The 18,633-nt window shown below is 61.4% G+C and overlaps 1 protein-coding gene across 2 annotated transcripts; it reads right to left on the reverse strand.

The window, feature by feature from the left end:
- Positions 1–714: 714 nt before the first annotated feature.
- Positions 715–18,550, reverse strand: kiaa1549la (KIAA1549-like a). Of its 2 annotated transcripts, none has more exons than XM_053886446.1 (23): positions 18,393–18,550; positions 17,736–18,310; positions 14,833–15,009; positions 13,416–14,102; positions 11,568–11,683; positions 10,771–10,993; positions 10,467–10,600; positions 8,109–8,277; positions 7,538–7,597; positions 6,815–6,975; positions 6,524–6,695; positions 6,290–6,450; positions 6,186–6,218; positions 5,495–5,676; positions 5,136–5,278; positions 4,944–5,062; positions 4,590–4,810; positions 4,398–4,530; positions 3,427–3,647; positions 3,031–3,363; positions 2,567–2,712; positions 2,345–2,499; positions 715–2,271 (listed from the first exon to the last, which is right to left on the reverse strand). In XM_053886446.1, exons 2-23 carry the CDS (start codon positions 17,854–17,856, stop codon positions 2,239–2,241), a joined length of 3,900 nt encoding a protein of 1,299 aa, XP_053742421.1. In that variant the 5' UTR covers positions 17,857–18,310; positions 18,393–18,550; the 3' UTR covers positions 715–2,238. The 2 variants fall into 2 exon arrangements, with proteins under 2 accessions (XP_053742421.1, XP_053742422.1); XM_053886447.1 differs by lacking the exon at positions 18,393–18,550 and having other exon boundaries at positions 3,031–3,128; positions 3,198–3,363; positions 17,736–18,025.
- Between the last annotated feature and the right edge of the window lie 83 nt (positions 18,551–18,633).

Here is an 18,633-nt window from a genome sequence, read left to right on the forward strand (position 1 = left end):
CCCTCTCTCTGTCTCTCTCTCTCTCTCCCTCCTTCTCTCTCTCTCCTGAAAAAACACTCCGATCAACACACGCAAACACACATGTTTGTTTTGCTCTTTTTTGTGGGGACCTCGCCTGGCCGTCACCCTTTCCCCAGCCTCTCCCCCCAGACACATGCCGACCTGAACCAGGACTCTGAATCAGATTAGAATCAACTACTCTTACTGGCGTTGTAACCCTTGTGAGGACCGGCCAAAATGTCCTCTCAAGAAGGAGGCTTGTCAAGACTTGGTCCTCACAAGTATGGCCAAACACGCAGGCGCACTCTTTCTGACAGGAACTTGCGAGTTCTGTCACGTCAGGTTTGGACCGAACCTTCTCGTCTTTGTCCCACACTTGTGTTCCAGCAACCGAGTCACAGACCAGGCGAGTCTCTGGTGCGAGGACGGTTGAACTCCGCAGACCAAACACGTCTGATGTGGCGGGAGCAAAGGTTCCAGGGACAGGACATCCTGATCCCGCTGCCCTGCGTGCACGTGCGCGCGCTGGTGTGGCCCTCAGAAGTCTGAAGTCAAAACAGCCAGTGACGTGTGCAGACCTCCAGCGCTGCTGCGGGTGAGGAAGCGAGTCTCCTCACGACTAGCAAACACACTCTGTGTGTGTGTGTTCTTGTGCTTCCATCTTTAGTGAGGACCTGTGTGAGGTTTTAACCAACAGAGTGAGGACATGTGTAGTAGATGGTTGGGTTTACGGCTGGGGAAAGGGTGAGGGCCAGGAGAGGTCCGCCCTCGTGCGCCGGACGCGTGACCTGGAGTGACCTCTGGTGAACCTCAGAGACCGAGACTCACCCAGGGACTCCAAGCGTCAGGTGACCTTCGTGTGTCGTTCCCAATTGCTCCACAAGGGGGGGGATTCAGATGAAGGCCCGCAGTGACGTCACCGCAGCGCTGGCTCCATCTGGTGGCAGCTCCTGGCGGTTGGGTTGTTGGCCTGTTGCGAGAACCCGCGCCGCCTCGCGTCACTCACTCCAGTCATCAGCAAACATCGAACTCCAGTCCAGAACTTGAATCTTTATTCTTTAAATTCAACACAAAAAAAGAGTCGCTCTGCTGCATAACGACATCCACCAGCATCCGCCGTCACCGTGACGTCGCAGCCGTGACGGCACACATCAAGTCTCGCTAGCGCCGCGTCAGCGACCAAAACCCGCCGCGCAGGCCCGCACTGTACAGGGGGCGCCATCCCATAGTAGTCCGCCTCTGTCCAGGTAGAAAAGTCCAGAGATGTTTCGCCGTCAAACCCTCGGCGCTCGCTCGACGCTTGCCAGAGGTGGGAGGAGTCACGGAAGCGCAGTGCAGACACCTGAGCGCAGGGGCCGCTCGGGTTCCGGCCCGTTCACTGGACCCAGACGCTTCGGTCTCCCTCTCAGTCGAGCCGGCCGTTTCCCAGGAAAAGCCACTGTGGCAGGTTCGAGTGGCAGGCGGAAGGCGTCGCCCCCTGCTGGCGCCCAAAGGGAAGCTCCTGTCCTCAGGTGACTGCAGACGCTTCCACGTTTCCTCTCTATATTTGGCTTTGACTGATTTTCTCCTCAGGCTCCGCCCACATGGTGACGTTATGGCTATAGTCTCGCGTTGACATTCTCGTACGAAAACAAAAAACGGTATGGCTCCAGGAGTTTTTGCCCGCGCCGATCACGTGACCCGGCGGCAGGCCACCCTCGACCCTCCGGATGCCTCCCACCCTCGGCGGCGCTCAGCCTCCAGAGCATCTCTGGTCAAAAGCCTTCAGCAGAAGAAGACGCCGCGGCCGCTGGGTCTCCGCGCAGAGCCCAGGTCACGTGATCGCGTCTGCGGCGTCTCTTTTCTTGCATAAATCTTCTGATATTTACAGGTAAATACACAAACCTTCCAGAAGCTTGTCAAGTTCACGTCCAGCTCCAGGTGGGGAGCCGAGTCCCGGCGGTGCGGAGGAGCTGGTGGGGTCCGCAGACCGCACCCGCTCGGACGAAGACAGGAAAAGCCTCGAGAAGCGCAGCAGCTGCCACGTGCCGCCTCACCTGCTGCTCCACAGGAGTCATGTGACCAAGGGTCGGTGGAGGAGGGCTCCACATGAAAATGGGTGAATCAGTGAGAGTGCTGGCTGAAGCCTGCAGACGGGCTTCAAACAAGACGGCGTGACGTCCTCGCTTGGCTGGTGATGTCGCCTCTCAGCTCTGTGTGTGTGTGTGTGTGTGTGTGTGCGCGGGGGGTGGGGACACACTAGCAGATGGTCTCCAGGTGCCGGGAGTTTTGCTGCAGGGTCAGAGTCACAAGGTCAAAGGGCGGCGGCGGCGGCGACAGAGGCAGCCGGCGGCGCGGGACTCACCGGGGCGTCGCTCCACTGCCGCGGCAGGTCCTCCGGCTCGGGCGGGTACGACATCCACGACGGGCTGCGGTACGACGCCGGCGGCGACATGACCAGGTAGTCGGCGTAGCCCGGGCGGTTGGCGGAGACGGCGTAGACGGCGGTGATGGGGTTTCCTGCCGAGCAGAGCGCAGCGCGGCGTGAGCACAGAGCGCCTGGCGCAGGAGGCGCCGCGCGGCTCACCTGAGTAGGCGGAGACGGACTGATCCACGGTGACGGCTGGGAACGGCGCCCTGGCCAGCGGCAGGTAGGGGGCGCCGCTGTGCTGCTGAGCCTGGAGCTCCGAGGCCTCGGACGCGCGCGGCTTTAGGCTCACGTCAGGTGTGGACCTGTGAGGGAGGCAGCCAATCAGACGGCTCGCTGTCTCAGGTGGCTGCGTGCGTCTGTGTGTGTGTGTGTGTAGTCGGTTTAGCGGTACTTGTGGGGAGCCATTCTTGGAACCACACCTACTTTTGTGCGAGTGTGTTTCCAGTGCGGCCGGGCCCCACAAGGCTCAATGTGGGTCTGGAGACGTGAAACAAACCTGTTGGGTCCGGGACCCCAGAAGGAGGATGCGGACCTGACTCATGAGTCCGTGACTCGGACGTCGCCTTCACATGATCAATGCGACACTCACACCGAGCGGGCTCCTGCGGTGGGCAGCCTACCGTCGCAGCGAGGTTCCGTGTGGAGCTCCGGTCCTGGAGGGCAGCAGTGGTGGAGGCGAGCCCACGCCCATGTCAGGGAGCTGGGTGAAGCGGAAGCCCTGCAGCAGGCAGAGGAGCAGAGAGCTGAGAGGACAGAGTCCTGACCTCACCACGCCGGCGTCACCCACTGGTTTGGGGAGGCTGCACTGGTGCAGGTCCTCGTAGCCCACGCTCCTCTGGCGCCCGCCGCACGGGTGGTTCATGGTCCCCGGAGCGCTGGTCACGCCGTCGCTGAAGTGGCTGCCGTGAGACGGGTTGTTGGCGCCGTGGGCGTGGTGGAGGTGGCGGCGGCGGCTGAGCCAGATCAGACGCAGGTGAGGCGGCCGCTGCGCCACAGACGGCGTGAAAGCCGCTTACCTGCCGGGCGGGGACGGTGGTGCCAGGCTGAAAGCGTTGCCTAGCAACAGGTGCATCTGCGTGCGGACCTCGTCGATGGATGGCTGCGAGCTGAGCGTGGAGGAGTCGGAGCCGCGGTGAGCCTTCACGCCCAGGCTGCTGCTGCCCGTAGAGCCGGCGCCCAAGCCCAGAGAGCTGATGAGACGGTCCACGCTGGTCTCTTGGAAGGGCTCCGGCTCCCCCTGAGCAACACACACACACACACACAGGTCGCGCTTTCATGCTCTGTGGGGACAGTTCCCTGACCTCCTCGCTCCCCCGGAGCCTCCCCCTAACACCTGGCTAACCTGAACCTGAACCCCAGGTAGAATGAAGTCTCCTTGCGGGGACCACAGCTTCAGCAAGCTCCAACTCATTCAGGTCAGGCTTCATCCATGGATCACCAGGAGCAATGACGCTCAGAAGGTGAGGAGGAAGTGGAGTGGGGGACCAAATCAGAGCAAGCTGAGGCTCCACTGAGACCAGCCTGACGGACGACACCAGCTCCTCCTCCTCAACAGCTCCTCCCCCTGAACAGCCCCTCCCCCTGAACAGCCCCTCCCCCTACATCCAGCTCCTCCTCCTCAACAGCTCCTCCCCCTGAACAGCTCCTCCCCCTGAACAGCCCCTCCCCCTACATCCAGCTCCTCCTCCTGAATAGCTCCTCCTCCTGAACAGCTCCTCCCCCTACATCCAGCTCCTCCTCCTGAATAGCTCCTCCTCCTGAACAGCCCCTCCCCCTACATCCAGCTCCTCCTCCTCAACAGCTCCTCCCCCTACATCCAGCTCCTCCTCCTCCCAGTTTTTAGCAGAACCTGAACCAGGAAGTCCACAGGCCCAGAAGGCTGGCGGGTCACATGACTGTAGCGGTTGGACCTTATTTGGCCCGCAGGACTGCAGTTTAACAGCGATGGCCAGGGAGGAGTCAGAGTCCACAGCCGTCAGCCACTCACGTCGTAGCCGGTGTTGCGTATCCCCCGGCGCGGTCGCTCGCGCAGCACCAGCAGGTCCATCTCCGTCTCCACCGGGCTCGGGCTGCTCAGCGACTGGCGGCTCCAGTAGGCGGGCTCCCGGGGGTGCGAGTACCTGGAGGGGCCACACCAGTGTCAGTGAGGGCCCCGCCGGCCCTCCAGGGAGACGCTCACCTCTTGTGGCAGCCGGCGAAGGACGCCCTCTTCTCCTCGGCCGTCATCGGCTCCTTGGCGGCGCCGTCGCGGCGGCCGTGGCGCCCGTCGCGGCGGCCGTAGCCGTGGCTGCCGCTCTCCGACAGAGAGAACTCGCCGCAGCCCTTCCTCTTCCCCTTCTGACGCAGCTTGTTCCTGTAGAGGTCCATGTCCGACTTCTGCTTCAGCCCCACGTGGTTGGCCTGGAAGCACAGCCGGCCACTGTCACCCGGGCGCTTGCAGCCGAGGGAGGCTTCTGAAGAGCTCAGGAGCCTCCATTTCCAAGAACGTCAGTGTGTGTGTGTGTGTGTGTGTGTGCGTGTGCGAGGCCCTCACCTCTCCGTTGAGCACGACAGAGTCCTGGCTGTGTGAGGAGGACGACTGGTAGGAGAAGGTGGGCTGGGCCGTCATGGGCTTGATGGAGATGAGCCTCAGGCTGAGGTCCTCGTAGGGCTCTGAGGAGGACAGAGGAGTGAGGACCCGGCGGCTGCAGCTGATGGAGACTGTGGAGGGCCCCCTCCTCCTCACCGCTCCTCTTGTGCAGCTCCTCTTTGCTCTTGCTGCTGCCGCCGCCGCTGCTGTTCTTCTTCCAGGCCGAGGAGCTCTTGCTGGTGTTCAGCTTCCCGGAGCCGTCGCTCGACATGGAGCCGTCTTCTTCGCTAGGCAACCGCCTGGTGTCGCCGTGGCAACAGTGAGAAGAAGACAAGGAGACGTCAGAGGAAGGTGAAGGTCCAGCTCCATGTTTGCTGCCGACGGTGGAGTGAGACACACATGTGCCAGTCACACACACACACACACACACACACACGAGTCTTGTCAGGAACTGGTCCTCACGAGGCAGTATAAACCAGCCCCCCCCCACACAGGGCCTGGAGCCCGGGTCTCACCCGCCCTTGTGGACGTCCGCTGACGGGGGTCTGGTCCCGTCCTGGTGAGCTTTCTTCTCCAGCGACACGGAGAGCGGCGCCTCGCGGGCCGGCAGACCCAGCACCAGCGGCTCCTTGGCGCCCGGCACGGCCTCCTCGCCGCGACCCATGTGCTTCTTGGCGTAGTCGAAGCCCTGCACCGGCTGTGGGAACACAAGGCGTGACATTATGAGCATGCGGCGTGACCTCTGGACCTTCACACAGACGAGACACAGGTGACGGAGCCGTCACGGCTGCATCAGGAAACGCCACTCAAAAGCCCCTCTGAAGCGGCGGCTGGCGGGGTGAGCGAGGTGAGCCCACCGCCTCCTGCAGTATTCATCAGACGTTCACAATGCCGACACGTGGGAACGGTCCCCACGCCTCCAGGCTGAACCACACACACACACACACACACACACCGGTCCTCACAGGACTGGGTGGAGTGAGCACAGTGACTCTCATCTGGCCCTCTCTCTGGTGGGACCAGGTGGGGTCAGAGGGCGCAGGGTGGGCCACCTTCACTGAAGCCATGAGAAGCTGAGGCTTCCAGCTCCAGAGCTCTCACAAACCCCGCCCCCTGGGCTGAGGCTCTGGTGGTCCACGTGCTCCCGACTCTGGAGCTCCAGCAGGCGGCGCTGGTGAGATGGACGTGCGGGTGGAGGCGGCGTACCTGGTGGTGACAGCTGCCCCCTCGATACGATGTCTGCCAAGAGAGAGTCAGCAACATGAGTCGCAGCCAGCCAAGGGCGAGTCCCGCGCTCTGCCGGCGCTTACCTTGGAGCGGCTCTTGAAGGTCCGGAAGGCCCCAGTCTTGAACATGACGCGGTTCCGTTTGCAGAGGATGAAGCCCACCATGCCGATGACCACCAGCAGCAGGAAGAGCGGCGTCAGCACGGCCATGATCCACAGGCTGCTGGGCGGAGTCTTCACCACGGCTGCACACACACACACACACACACGTGACCCCTGTGACCAGGCCTCAGCAGCAGGGTTCAGCCTCAGCCTCACGTTCTGCCTGCACTTGCACGAAGTAGCCCAGCGTCAGCGCCATGGTCTGGGAGTCCAGGCTGCTCAGCGTCTTGGCGGCGCTGCTCCCGGTGATGGGGGCGCCGTTGAGCTGAGCGTAGTAGGTCATCTCCGCCGGGTCCCTGGGGCCGGGCAGCCTGCGCATGCTCACCATCTGAGGAAGACCAGCGGCCCCACATCACTGCTCAGGTCCCAGTCAGGGGGCGGCAGGACGGTGGAGCAGCGGCTCGGGCAGCCGCCAGATGCTGCCGAGGCTGGAGGCCGGAGTCCTACCTGGACGGTGTAGCCCCCCACGGAGGTGGCCCTCCGGGCCCTGGGGGCGCCGGCCCCCTGCCTGCCGGCCACCAGGAAGAGCTCAGCCAGTCTCTGCTCCATCAGGTTGGCGAAGCTCTGGTAGTTGGTCTCCAGCGAAGACGAGTCCACGTCCTGGATGACTGTCCACAGAGAGACAAAGGTCGGCCACAGTCGGGTGACATGAGGCTCACTCCTGACTCTTTCTACCACCTTCCCATCGAGGAGATGGAGGGAGAGGTGAAGGAGAGACAAGTGTCTGATAGAGAAACCAGCGTGAGAGGAGTGTGAGAGTGAGAAAGGAGTGAGAGAGGAGTGTGAGAGTGAGAGAGGAGTGTGAGAGTGAGAAAGGAGTGAGAGAGGAGTGAGAGAGAGAGAGAGAGAGAGAGAGAGAGAGAGAGAGGAGTGTGAGAGAGGAGAGTGAGAGAGGAGTGTGAGAGAGGAGAGTGAGAGAGAGACAGGAGTGAGACAGTGTAAGACACGAGTGAGACGGGACCTAGCACCAGAGTCGGCGTGTGGTGGTTTAGCTACCAGCTGTTTTTTGGCTCAATGCTGCCGATTATCAACAGTCCCAGAGTCTCTTCGTTACAGAACCTGCATGCGTGTGTGTGTGGTCACATGACATGTGTGCAGGTGTGTTGGGGAAGTGAGTGTGTGTTGACATGTGAAGAAGTGAGGCTCTGACACACCCAGGTGAGGGCCTACCTGTCTTCACCCAGTAGTTCCTGGTTGCACTGGAGGTGTTGAGGTTGTGGTACTGCAGCGCTGCAGACAGACAAAGACACGCGTTGGACTCTGGACCTCAGAGGGAGGAGCCCAGATGTGAGCGGCTGAGGGCCGTCACAGGGTGAAGCCCACCCGGCTGGGCAGGGACTGCTCCTCCCTTCAGAGTCACCAGCTCCACGTCCACGCAGCGATGCGGCGGCTGCAAGAGGACGAAGGAGGCCATCCACCGAGTGGAGACAGATCAGGGGATGAGGTCATCAAAGATGGCCACTGGACGTGAGGGCCAGGTGGGGAGGCGGGTCACCAGGGAGCCGCGCCCGGCCCACACCGGGCCCAGACGGGAGTCAGAGAAGCCCAGGGTCTCCTGCGACACCACGGCGGCTCCTCTGCCAAGCAGAAGCTTCGTGAGCTCCGCCGGCTGAGCTCCAGACTGCAGCGGCTGGAGACACCAGCCGGGGCCGGACCTCATCTGGGGTGTTGCTCTGGCAACGGTGTCTGTAATGTTCGTCACTTCTCAGCTGGAAACGCCACTTTGTTTCGCTCTGCTTACGTTCAGCGATGACCAGCGGCGGGAAGAACAGGAAGTAGCCCACCAGCTCGGCGGTCAGCTGGTTGAGGAGGCCGCTGGCGATGGTTCCGTTGAGCTGGGCCTCCTGGTTCTGGACCACGTAGACCACGGAGACAGAGGGGGAGCCGGCGTCCTGAGACACGCTCTGGATCTGAGGAGAACCAAGGTGGACTTGCTTCACCAGTCACCAGTCAGTGGACTCTGGTCTGAGTCGGCTCTGGCTGCACCAAGGTGTTGATCTTCTGTGGCTGCTGCTGCTGTGTTGAACTGATCATCCCACACTCGCTTGCTCTCCTGCTCTCTACCTCCATCCCTCTGTCCTCACTCTCTCCTTCCCTTTCTTTCACTGTCCCTCTTCTCTCCTCTCCTCTGCACGCTCACTTCCTCCCTCCCTCCCTCACTCTTTCCCACCGTCTCCTCTCCTCTCCTCTCCTCCTCCTCTCCTCTCCTCCTCCTCTCCTCTCATCTCCTCCTCCTCCTCCTCTCCTCTCCTCCTCTCCTCCTCCTCCTCCTCCTCTCCTCTCATCTCCTCCTCCTCCTCCTCTCCTCTCCTCCTCCTCCTCCTCCTCTCCTCTCATCTCCTCCTCCTCTCCTCCTCCTCCTCTCCTCTCCTCCTCCTCTCCTCTCCTTTCCTCCTCCTCTCCTCTCCTCCTCCTCTTCCTCTCCTCTCCTCTCCTCTTCCTCCTCTCCTCTCCTCACCTCCTCTCCTCTATTCCTCCTCTCCCTCCTCCTCTCCTCCTCTCCTCTCCTCCTCCTCTCCTCTCCTCTCTCCTCCTCTCCTCTCCTCCCCCTCTTCCTCTCCTCTCCCCTCCTCCTCTCCTCTCCTCTCCTTTCCTCCTCCTCTCCTCTCCTCTCCTCCTCCTCTCCTCTCCTCCTCTCCCCTCCTCTCCTCCTCTCCTTTCCTCCTCCTCTCCTCTCCTCTCCTCCTCTCCCCTCCTCTCCTCCTCTCCTTTCCTCCTCCTCCTCCTCTCCTCTCCTCCTCCTCTCCTCCTCCTCACCTCTCCTCCTCCTCTCCTCTCCTCCTCTCCCCTCCTCTCCTTTCCTCCTCCTCCTCCTCTCCTCTCCTCCTCCTCTCCTCTCCTCCTCTCCTCTCCTCCTCTCCTCCTCCTCTCCCCTCCTCCTCCCCTCCTCCTCTCCTCCTCCTCTCCTCCTCCTCTCCTCTCTCCTCCTCCTCTTCCTCTCCTCTTCCTCCTCTCCTCTCCTCACCTCCTCTCCTCTCCTCCTCCTCTCCCCTCCTCTCCTCCTCTCCTCTCCTCCTCCTCTCCTCTCCTCCTCCTCTCCTTTCCTCCTCCTCTCCTCTCCTCCTCCTCTCCTCTCCTCTCCTCTCCTCTCCTCCTCTCCCCTCCTCTCCTCCTCTCCTTTCCTCCTCCTCTCCTCTCCTCTCCTCCTCCTCTCCTTTCCTCCTCCTCCTCCTCACCTCTCCTCCTCCTCTCCTCTCCCCTCCTCTCCTTTCCTCCTCCTCCTCCTCTCCTCCTCCTCCTCTCCCCTCCTCCTCCCCTCCTCCTCTCCTCCTCTCCCCTCCTCTCCTCCTCTCCTTTCCTCCTCCTCTCCTCCTCCTCTCCCCTCCTCTCCTCCTCTCCTTTCCTCCTCCTCTCCTCCTCCTCTCCTCCTCCTCACCTCTCCTCCTCCTCTCCTCTCCCCTCCTCTCCTTTCCTCCTCCTCCTCCTCCTCCTCCTCCTCTCCTCCTCCTCTCCCCTCCTCCTCCCCTCCTCCTCTCCTCCTCTCCCCTCCTCTCCTCCTCTCCTTTCCTCCTCCTCTCCTCTCCTCCTCCTCTCCTCCTCTCCCCTCCTCTCCTCCTCTCCTTTCCTCCTCCTCCTCCTCTCCTCTCCTCCTCCTCTCCTCCTCCTCACCTCTCCTCCTCCTCTCCTCTCCCCTCCTCTCCTCCTCTCCTTTCCTCCTCCTCTCCTCTCCTCCTCCTCTCCCCTCCTCTCCTCCTCTCCTTTCCTCCTCCTCCTCCTCTCCTCTCCTCCTCCTCTCCTCCTCCTCACCTCTCCTCCTCCTCTCCTCTCCCCTCCCCTCCTCCTCCTCCTCTCCTCCTCCCCTCCTCCTCTCCTCTCCTCTCCTCTCCTCCTCTCCTTGCCTCATTCTTTCCCTCCGTCTTCTCTCACCCTCAGCGTGGCACTGGCACCTGTCTGCAGCAGGAGCTGTAGGTGCTGTGACTGAGGGCGGAGAACAGCAGGAGCCTCCACCACACCAGCATCAATCTTGCAGGGCCTGAATTATAGATGGAGCTTCATCCGCTCGGGGCCGACCCAGAACCAGGATCCCTGTCTGTTGCTCCATACCAACCAGTCACATGACAGTGGCGCCTCGGGGGCCCGGGTCACAGCAGCAGCCTACCTCCACAGTCAGTCGGTGGTAGGTCTCCAGAACTTTGTCCTGTGCCTCATCGAAGGCGTTCTCCAGCCTCTGCTCCAACATCTGGACGAAGCTGCAAGAGTAGACGTTGTCTGTGGGCCCCACGAACCTCAGCACTGCGGAGGAGAGAAGCGGCGTGAGCGCCACAATCATGCACCACCAGAGGGCGCCGCTGAGCCACTGGCTGATCTCATGCCGCTGCTAAACGCTAAATCTCACCTCTGACATGACACCGTGTGTGGTGGGGTTCAGGGTCAGGGGCCAGGGCCCCGGGGAGCCCGCTCACCTGTCCGCAGCTGCAGGTGGACGCTGGGCGCCGGCAGCCAGGGCGCCACGGGCACCAGCACGGCCTTGACCAGCGGCGTGTGCTGCCGCACGTCGGACAGCAGCCGGTGGACGCCGTAGACGGCGAGGGCCTCCAGCACCAGAGAGGACAGCAGGACCGTCTTGCCCGAGGTGACGTAGTAGGCCAGCGTGACGTTGTGAGGGCCGCACTGCTCTCGCTCCACCTGAGGCGCAAGATGGTGAAGCCGGATCACTGAGCCGCGACAAGCGCCCGGGACACGCCCCACTGCTCCCCCTCCACCCGCGGACCGGAGCTGCAGCCAATTTTAGACTGGAGCTGTGATTCAGAGGAATAATCCTGACCCCCCCAATGTTTTCAGTTCTTCAGCAGAGATGAGCGTGTGGCTGTAACACGTGTGTGTGTGTGTGTGTGTGTGTGCGCGGGGGACGGCTGCTGCAGATTACAGGCACTGAGTCACCGCCAGGGAACAAACCACTGGCTAAAAATAGAAAAAGCGGCAGCGGTGACAGGGACGGCGCCGGCGCAGCCAGCCGGGGGGATGCAGGCCAGACGCCAGCAACAGACGCCAGCAACAGCCACATGGCGGCGGCGCAGCGTCCACACGACGCAGGCAAAGTCACCTCTTCACGGCGCTTGTGTCACCTGACTCTGGGGCGCCAAGCTCTTCCCTCAAAGTTTAATAATCCCATCGGACCTGATGTCAGAACAAAGTCTCCACGGCTGGGTCACTGCACCCTCAGCGTCCAGCCGGGTCGGCCGCTCTCAGACACACTCACCTGCACGGCGGCGCCCGAGTCGTTCAGCGCTCGCTGCAAGGCATGACTCAGGCCCTTGGACAGGTTCTGCTTCAGGATCAGGTCCAGACGGTTCCTCCGCAGCTCGATGGAGAGCACTGTGGAGGGACATCGAGGGAGACGTCAACAAGACAGCAGCTCCAGGGCAGGAAGGTTGGGAGAGCCCAGCACAGAGCCTCAGAAAAGCTCTCCATCTGGGCAGGAACACAGCTGACACGGACCAGAGGATGGGACCGGACCAGAGGATGGAACCAGACCAGAGGATGGGACCAGACCAGAGGATGGAACCAGACCAGAGGATGGAACCAGACCAGAGGATGGGACCAGACCAGAGGATGGGACCAGACCAGAGGATGGGACCAGACCATGGTACCAGACCAGAGGATGAGACCAGAGGATGGAACCAGACCATGGTACCAGACCAGAGGATGGGACCAGAGGATGGGACCAGACCAGAGGATGAGACCAGAGGATGGAACCAGACCAGAGGATGAGACCAGAGGATGGGACCAGACCAGAGGATGAGACCAGAGGATGGGACCGGACCAGAGGATGGGACCAGACCAGAGGATGAGACCAGACCAGAGGATGGAACCAGACCATGGTACCAGACCAGAGGATGGGACCGGACCAGAGGATGGGACCAGACCAGAGGATGGAACCAGACCAGAGGATGAGACCAGACCAGAGGATGGAACCAGACCAGAGGATGAGACCAGAGGATGGGACCAGACCAGAGGATGAGACCAGAGGATGGAACCAGACCATGGTACCAGACCAGAGGATGGGACCGGACCAGAGGATGGGACCAGACCAGAGGATGGAACCAGACCAGAGGATGAGACCAGAGGATGGGACCAGACCATGGTACCAGACCAGAGGATGGGACCGGACCAGAGGATGGGACCAGACCAGAGGATGGAACCAGACCAGAGGATGAGACCAGAGGATGGAACCAGACCAGAGGATGGAACCAGATCAGAGGATGAGACCAGAGGATGGGACCAGACCATGGTACCAGACCAGAGGATGGGACCGGACCAGAGGATGGGACCGGACCAGAGGATGGGACCAGACCAGAGGATGGGACCGGACCAGAGGATGGAACCAGACCAGAGGATGAGACCAGACCAGAGGATGAGACCAGACCAGAGGATGAGACCAGACCAGAGGATGGAACCAGACCAGAGGATGGAACCAGACGATGGAACCAGACCAGAGGATGAGACCAGAGGATGGAACCAGACCATGGTACCAGACCAGAGGATGGGACCAGAGGATGGGACCAGACCAGAGGATGAGACCAGAGGATGGAACCAGACCAGAGGATGAGACCAGAGGATGGGACCAGACCATGGTACCAGACCAGAGGATGGGACCGGACCAGAGGATGGGACCAGACCAGAGGATGAGACCAGAGGATGGAACCAGATCAGAGGATGAGACCAGAGGATGGAACCAGATCAGAGGATGAGACCAGAGGATGGGACCAGACCATGGTACCAGACCAGAGGATGGGACCGGACCAGAGGATGGGACCAGACCAGAGGATGGGACCAGACCATGGTACCAGACCAGAGGATGGGATCAGAGGAGATCAGCACACAGGTGTGTGTGTGTGTGTGTTCCTGTGCTTCTATCTCTGTGGGAACTGCTTTTAACCAACAGGGAGATTCCTGTCCTCATAAGGTTCTGAGGATAACAGCTTCAAAAGGTGATAGTAACTGGGTCTCACTCTGGTCCAGGTGAGTCCTGTGTTCAGGGGGAGAGGCAGGGGAAAGGGTGATGGCCAGGAGAGGTCCTCACTAAGTAGAGAGACAAACAACTTACCGGTCTTGACCCAGAACTTCTCGGTCACGTTGCAGGGCAGCTCTTCTGTGGTGGTGCTGCTCGGTGGTTCTGTGGTGGTTGTTGGAGGTGCTGTGGTTTGGACCGGGACCACGACGCTGGAGTCCGGCGTGGCGGCAGGTGTGGTGGTGGTTGGGGCGGGTGTGGTGTGGGGCGAGGTGGTTGGGTCGAGTGTGGGGGTGGAGCTGGTGGTGGTGGGGGGCAGTGTGGGGGTCGGGGCTTGTGTGGTGGTGGTGGTGGTGGTGGTGGTCGAGGCGGGTGTGGTGGTGGTGGTGGTGGTGGTTGGGGCGGGTGTGGTGGTGGTGGAGCTGGTGGTGGGGGGGGGCAGTGTGGTTGGCTGCGTGCTGCTGTCCTCTGTGGTGCTCAGTGCCGTGGGGGCCTCTGAGAGGACCAGGCTGTGAGAGGTGCTGGTGGTGGACACCGTTGGGGGGCTGCCCGAGCTCCTGCTGATGTTGGTGGTGGGCGGCGCCAGTGTGGTGGTGGTGGTGGTGGTGGGCTGGGGGGCGGTCCTGGGCCGCGCTGGCAGGGTGGTGTTCCACTGGGGGCCGGAGAAGGGACTGGTGACGTTGGCGGGCAGCGTGAGGTCGTGGTCGCCCGGGGTGGACAGCAGAGCTTCGGGCACGGTGGGCAGGTCCCAGGCCGGCAGGCTGCCCAGCGACTCCTCTGTGGCTGCACACACACACACACACACACGCACACACACGCTGAGCTGACGCCGGCTCATACCAGCTCCGGCGCATGACTTCCGACAACATCCACGCTCAAGAAAAGAAAAACCACTGCACATTTGGGATGCGATCCTGCTATCGACCCCATACTGCCATTTCAGGTGGTGTCGGTGAAAAATGGCTGATCCGGCGCCGATCCTCGTGGACTTCAGCCAGTGAATGGATGGATGTCGGAGCAGCGGCGTGTGTGTGTTGAGGGAGGCGCTTCATCGAGCTATCGATGATGAAAAGCAAAGTGGGACGGGGTATCTAACCCGAGGCGACCCGCGGGCCGTCTCTATGTTTTGTGCACAGGCTCAGCGCCGTGGACGTATATGAGAAAGATTGGAAGGGAGGGAGCCACGCCACCAAATGTCAGACCAGAGCGCAGCCCGCACCAAAGCAAAACTCCAGGGCCATTCCAGGGTGTTGCGGTGCTGCCACAGCCAAGCTGAGTTGGAGGCGTTGAAAGCAGGAAATGGAAGTGGGTGTTTTTGAACATGCAACTGACTGGTGCCGTGACAGAGGCCCAGGAAGTCAGGCACGGCTCCAGGCTGGAGCTGGAGCTTCTGAGGAAGAATCCATCATGCTACCCCCCGAGCTTGACACAGAGCCATGGGCGGAGACACCAGAGGCTGGACGCACTAAACACGGCTCCGCGGCAGGTTCCCAACAGGAAGTGGTGCTCTCACCTGGGGCCGACGAGCCGGCGCTGATCCGAGACCCGTTGGCGACGTCGCCGGCCGAGGAGGGGGCAGTGGGGGGGGGCGAGGGTCTGGACTGGCTCCACGCAGCTTTGGACAGCAGGCCGGAGGAGACTGGCTGCTCAGGGCCCGGGGCCGGACCCGCCCGCCGCGTCGGCTCCTGGGCTGCAGACACACACACACAGGGCTCACTGAGAGGACGCCCCCTCTGGACAGGACGGTGGAGGAGCAGCAGCGGAGCAGCGCTGGCCTTGTGGGGACCGCTCCCGGCCGTCACCCTTCCCCCGGCCTCACCTGCACCAGGACCGGAACCCAGTTATTTGGCTGAACCTCGGGGCTCCAGCCAATTGTCCCCACAAGGACAGTGTTTGGCCAAGAGTCCGCAGCATCAACAAGGCCACACACAGGGCAAAGGTTGGAGCGCGACACTGACGTGGCTCAGGCTGAAGCACTGAGGCCAGCGTGTGAGAGCAGACGGGGACCAGCGCTGGCGGGGCGGGGCGGGGCGGGCGCCCCCTGCAGCAGGAGCCAGCAGGGGTCAGCAGCTGTGTGCTTCACTCAAGGTCATGTGACAGCAGCAGAGCTATTTGAGGCAACTGCAGATCTGCTCCTCTCTGGCAGTTTCCACGGCAACCACAGGGATGCCGTCGCCAAGGGAACCACGAAGCCGGCTAAAAACAGCCGCAGCCGCCATCATCACCTTCCTCCATCTTCACAGCAGGAAGTGACGCGGCGGCGCTGAGGGGGGTGACTTTCCAGAGTCAGCGAGTGTCACACACACGAGTCACACACACGAGTCACACAGGAGAGTCACACACACGAGTCACACAGGAGAGTCACACACACGAGTCACACAGGAGAGTCACACAGGAGAGTCACACACACGAGTCACACACACGAGTCACACACAAGTCACACAGGAGAGTCTCACACACACGAGTCACACAGGAGAGTCACACACAAGAGTCACACAGGAGAGTCACACAGGAGAGTCACACACACGAGTCACACAGGAGAGTCACACAGGAGAGTCACACACACGAGTCACACACATGAGTCACACAGGAGAGTCACACACACGAGTCACACAGGAGAGTCACACACGAGTCACACAGGAGAGTCACACACGAGTCACACAGGAGAGTCACATACGAGTCACACACATGAGTCACACACGAGTCACACAGGAGAGTCACACACACGAGTCACACACGAGTCACACACACGAGTCACACAGGAGAGTCACACAGGAGAGTCACACACAGGAGTCACACAGGACAGTCACACACACGAGTCACACACACGAGTCACACACACGAGTCACACAGGAGAGTCACACAGGAGAGTCACACACACGAGTCACACAGGAGAGTCACACACACGAGTCACACACACGAGTCACACACACGAGTCACACAGGAGAGTCACACACACGAGTCACACACACGAGTCACACACACGAGTCACACACACGAGTCACACAGGAGAGTCACACACAGGAGTCACACAGGAGAGTCACACACACGAGTCACACACACGAGTCACACAGGAGAGTCACACACACGAGTCACACAGGAGAGTCACACACAGGAGTCACACAGGAGAGTCACACACACGAGTCACACACACGAGTCACACAGGAGAGTCACACAGGAGAGTCACACAGGAGAGTCACACAGGAGAGTCACACAGGAGAGTCACACACGGGAGTCACACACGGGACTCCGCCACTTTCTCCACCTCCTTCCCCCTTGTCTCCTGTGCTTCCTCCTCTTCCTTTATCTCGTTCTCCGTCCTCTTCTCTCCTCCTCCTTTCTTCCTCTGAGTCTGGTGAGTCTGAGCCCTGCCACTGAGGCGTTAGCCGACTCAGCCTCACCAGCGCCCCCTGCTGGCCGCGGCTGACTCATGACAGGTCTGCTTCACAGCGGAGCGTCCTGCCTTGTTTGACTTGTTTCCATAGCAACAGTGTTTCCTTGGCTGTGACCTGTGCGAGCGAGCGAGCGAGCGTCGTCCCTGGATCGAGCGCGGCAGCTCTGGTGCCTGAATTGAGATTCGTCTCACAAACCTGCTGAAGAAGATGCCTCCAAGATTCTGCCCAGCAACAGCCAGAGCTGCGCTCTGCTCTGAGAGCCCAGCTCCAGCCAGGCTGGCTCGGCCCCGGGACCTCCGCCCAGAGGCGGGCACCTGCGCTCCAGCCACACCTGCCTCAGCGGCACACGTTCTCACAGCAGGGGTCTGGAGCAGGCTGGTGAGCCAGCAGGTCCACGGGTCTGGACCCGAGGCTCCGGACGGTCCCTCAGCCAGCCGCTGACCTGTTGCCATGGCGACCGAGAGACTGGATGAAGATCAGAGGGGCGCTGCTGAGTCAGATCTGGAACACGTGACCATACATCTGCTGTGTGCGCGCGTGTGTGTACATGCATGGATATTCTTGTGAGGACATCCAGTGGGTTTCAGACGCGGGCAGGTGGCGCTGCGGTGTCCTCACAACCCACGGCTCATGCATCCAAGCACGCTGTCATCAGAGAAGCGGCGCGAGCCTCCCTGTCCAACTGCGGGTCCAAGCGGGACGGAGGCGTGGGTCACGGCTCCTGTCCTCAACAGCGCCTCCGAGTCTCAGACCGCCGCGAGTCCCGGTCAGTCCACGCTCGTCTGAGAGCTGACGTCACACGGACGGGGAGAAGCGCACGGTGACGTCACAGCACAGAAGGTCATGACACACCTGGACCTCGCTCGCGTCGTGAGGAACAAAGACGGAGGCCGCGCGTGGGCTCGGACTCAGCTGTCAATCACCCGGGATTCAACACAGCGACAGCCAGCCTGTCCGCGTGCGTGCGCGCGCGCGCGCGGCCAGCCGTGTTGCATAACAACAAACGGAACCAGCGACTCACCGTCAGCCGCGCGGAACTGGACCACCAGCATCAGAACCAGGCTCACGCGCCAGCGGGCCGCCGCCCGGTCCCGAGCCCGCTCCTCGGTTCGGTCCCCGCGGCTCAGGTGTCTGGGCGCCATCGGAAGCAGCGACTCCACAGAAGGTCTAGCGGCGCCGCGGCGCGGACTGGCCTCCGGACTCTCGCTGGTGGGTTCGGCCGCGCCGGACTCGCTTCTCCATGAGCCCGCAGCGAGGATCGGAGACGAGGACGAGTTGCGCTACCTGCCACCGAGCGTGTTCGTGCGTGTGTGCGCGCGCGCGCGTCGGGATGCTGCGCTGCGTCAGTCTGCGTCCTCCTTCACAATAAAAGCACACGAGCACAATCACAACCGCCACTGGGTCATTTGGGGTTCGGCGTCATTGGTTTCAACCCAGTCCACTGCGGTATTCGAGATGTGCCCGACACGCGCCTGTTTTTGGGAGCGTCGTCCTGCAGGAAGCGCCTCACGCCTGTCTTTTACTTCCGTGAAGCGCGCGGCTCTCACGTCCAGCTACTTCCTCCCGAAGCTCCACACTTGCAGCTGCTCGTTTGTCCTTTGGAGCAAGAAAACGTAAAAAAATAAAAAATAAAAAAAATCAAACGAAACAAATCAGGCAGCTTTTTCATGTCTCTTACCTCGTTCCGTTTTCCAGAAGTTCTTCCCTTAAATCGAGTTTCCGGTCCATGTACAAACGATTCCTTGATAAAAAACGCCTCGGAAGCTGTTGGACGCTGCCGACACGTGCCGCACGCAGCTGGGACTCGTGAGTCACAGTTAACCCGTGAGTCAGCAGAGGGTCGATGGAACCGCTTTATTTTGATGAGACATATCCGGTGACAAGCGGCTGACGTCACGCTCACGTTCAAATCACTGTCC

Source organism: Synchiropus splendidus, chromosome 14 (genome assembly GCF_027744825.2).
Source record: "Synchiropus splendidus isolate RoL2022-P1 chromosome 14, RoL_Sspl_1.0, whole genome shotgun sequence".
In the NCBI taxonomy this organism is placed as follows: Eukaryota; Metazoa; Chordata; class Actinopteri; order Syngnathiformes; family Callionymidae; genus Synchiropus; species Synchiropus splendidus.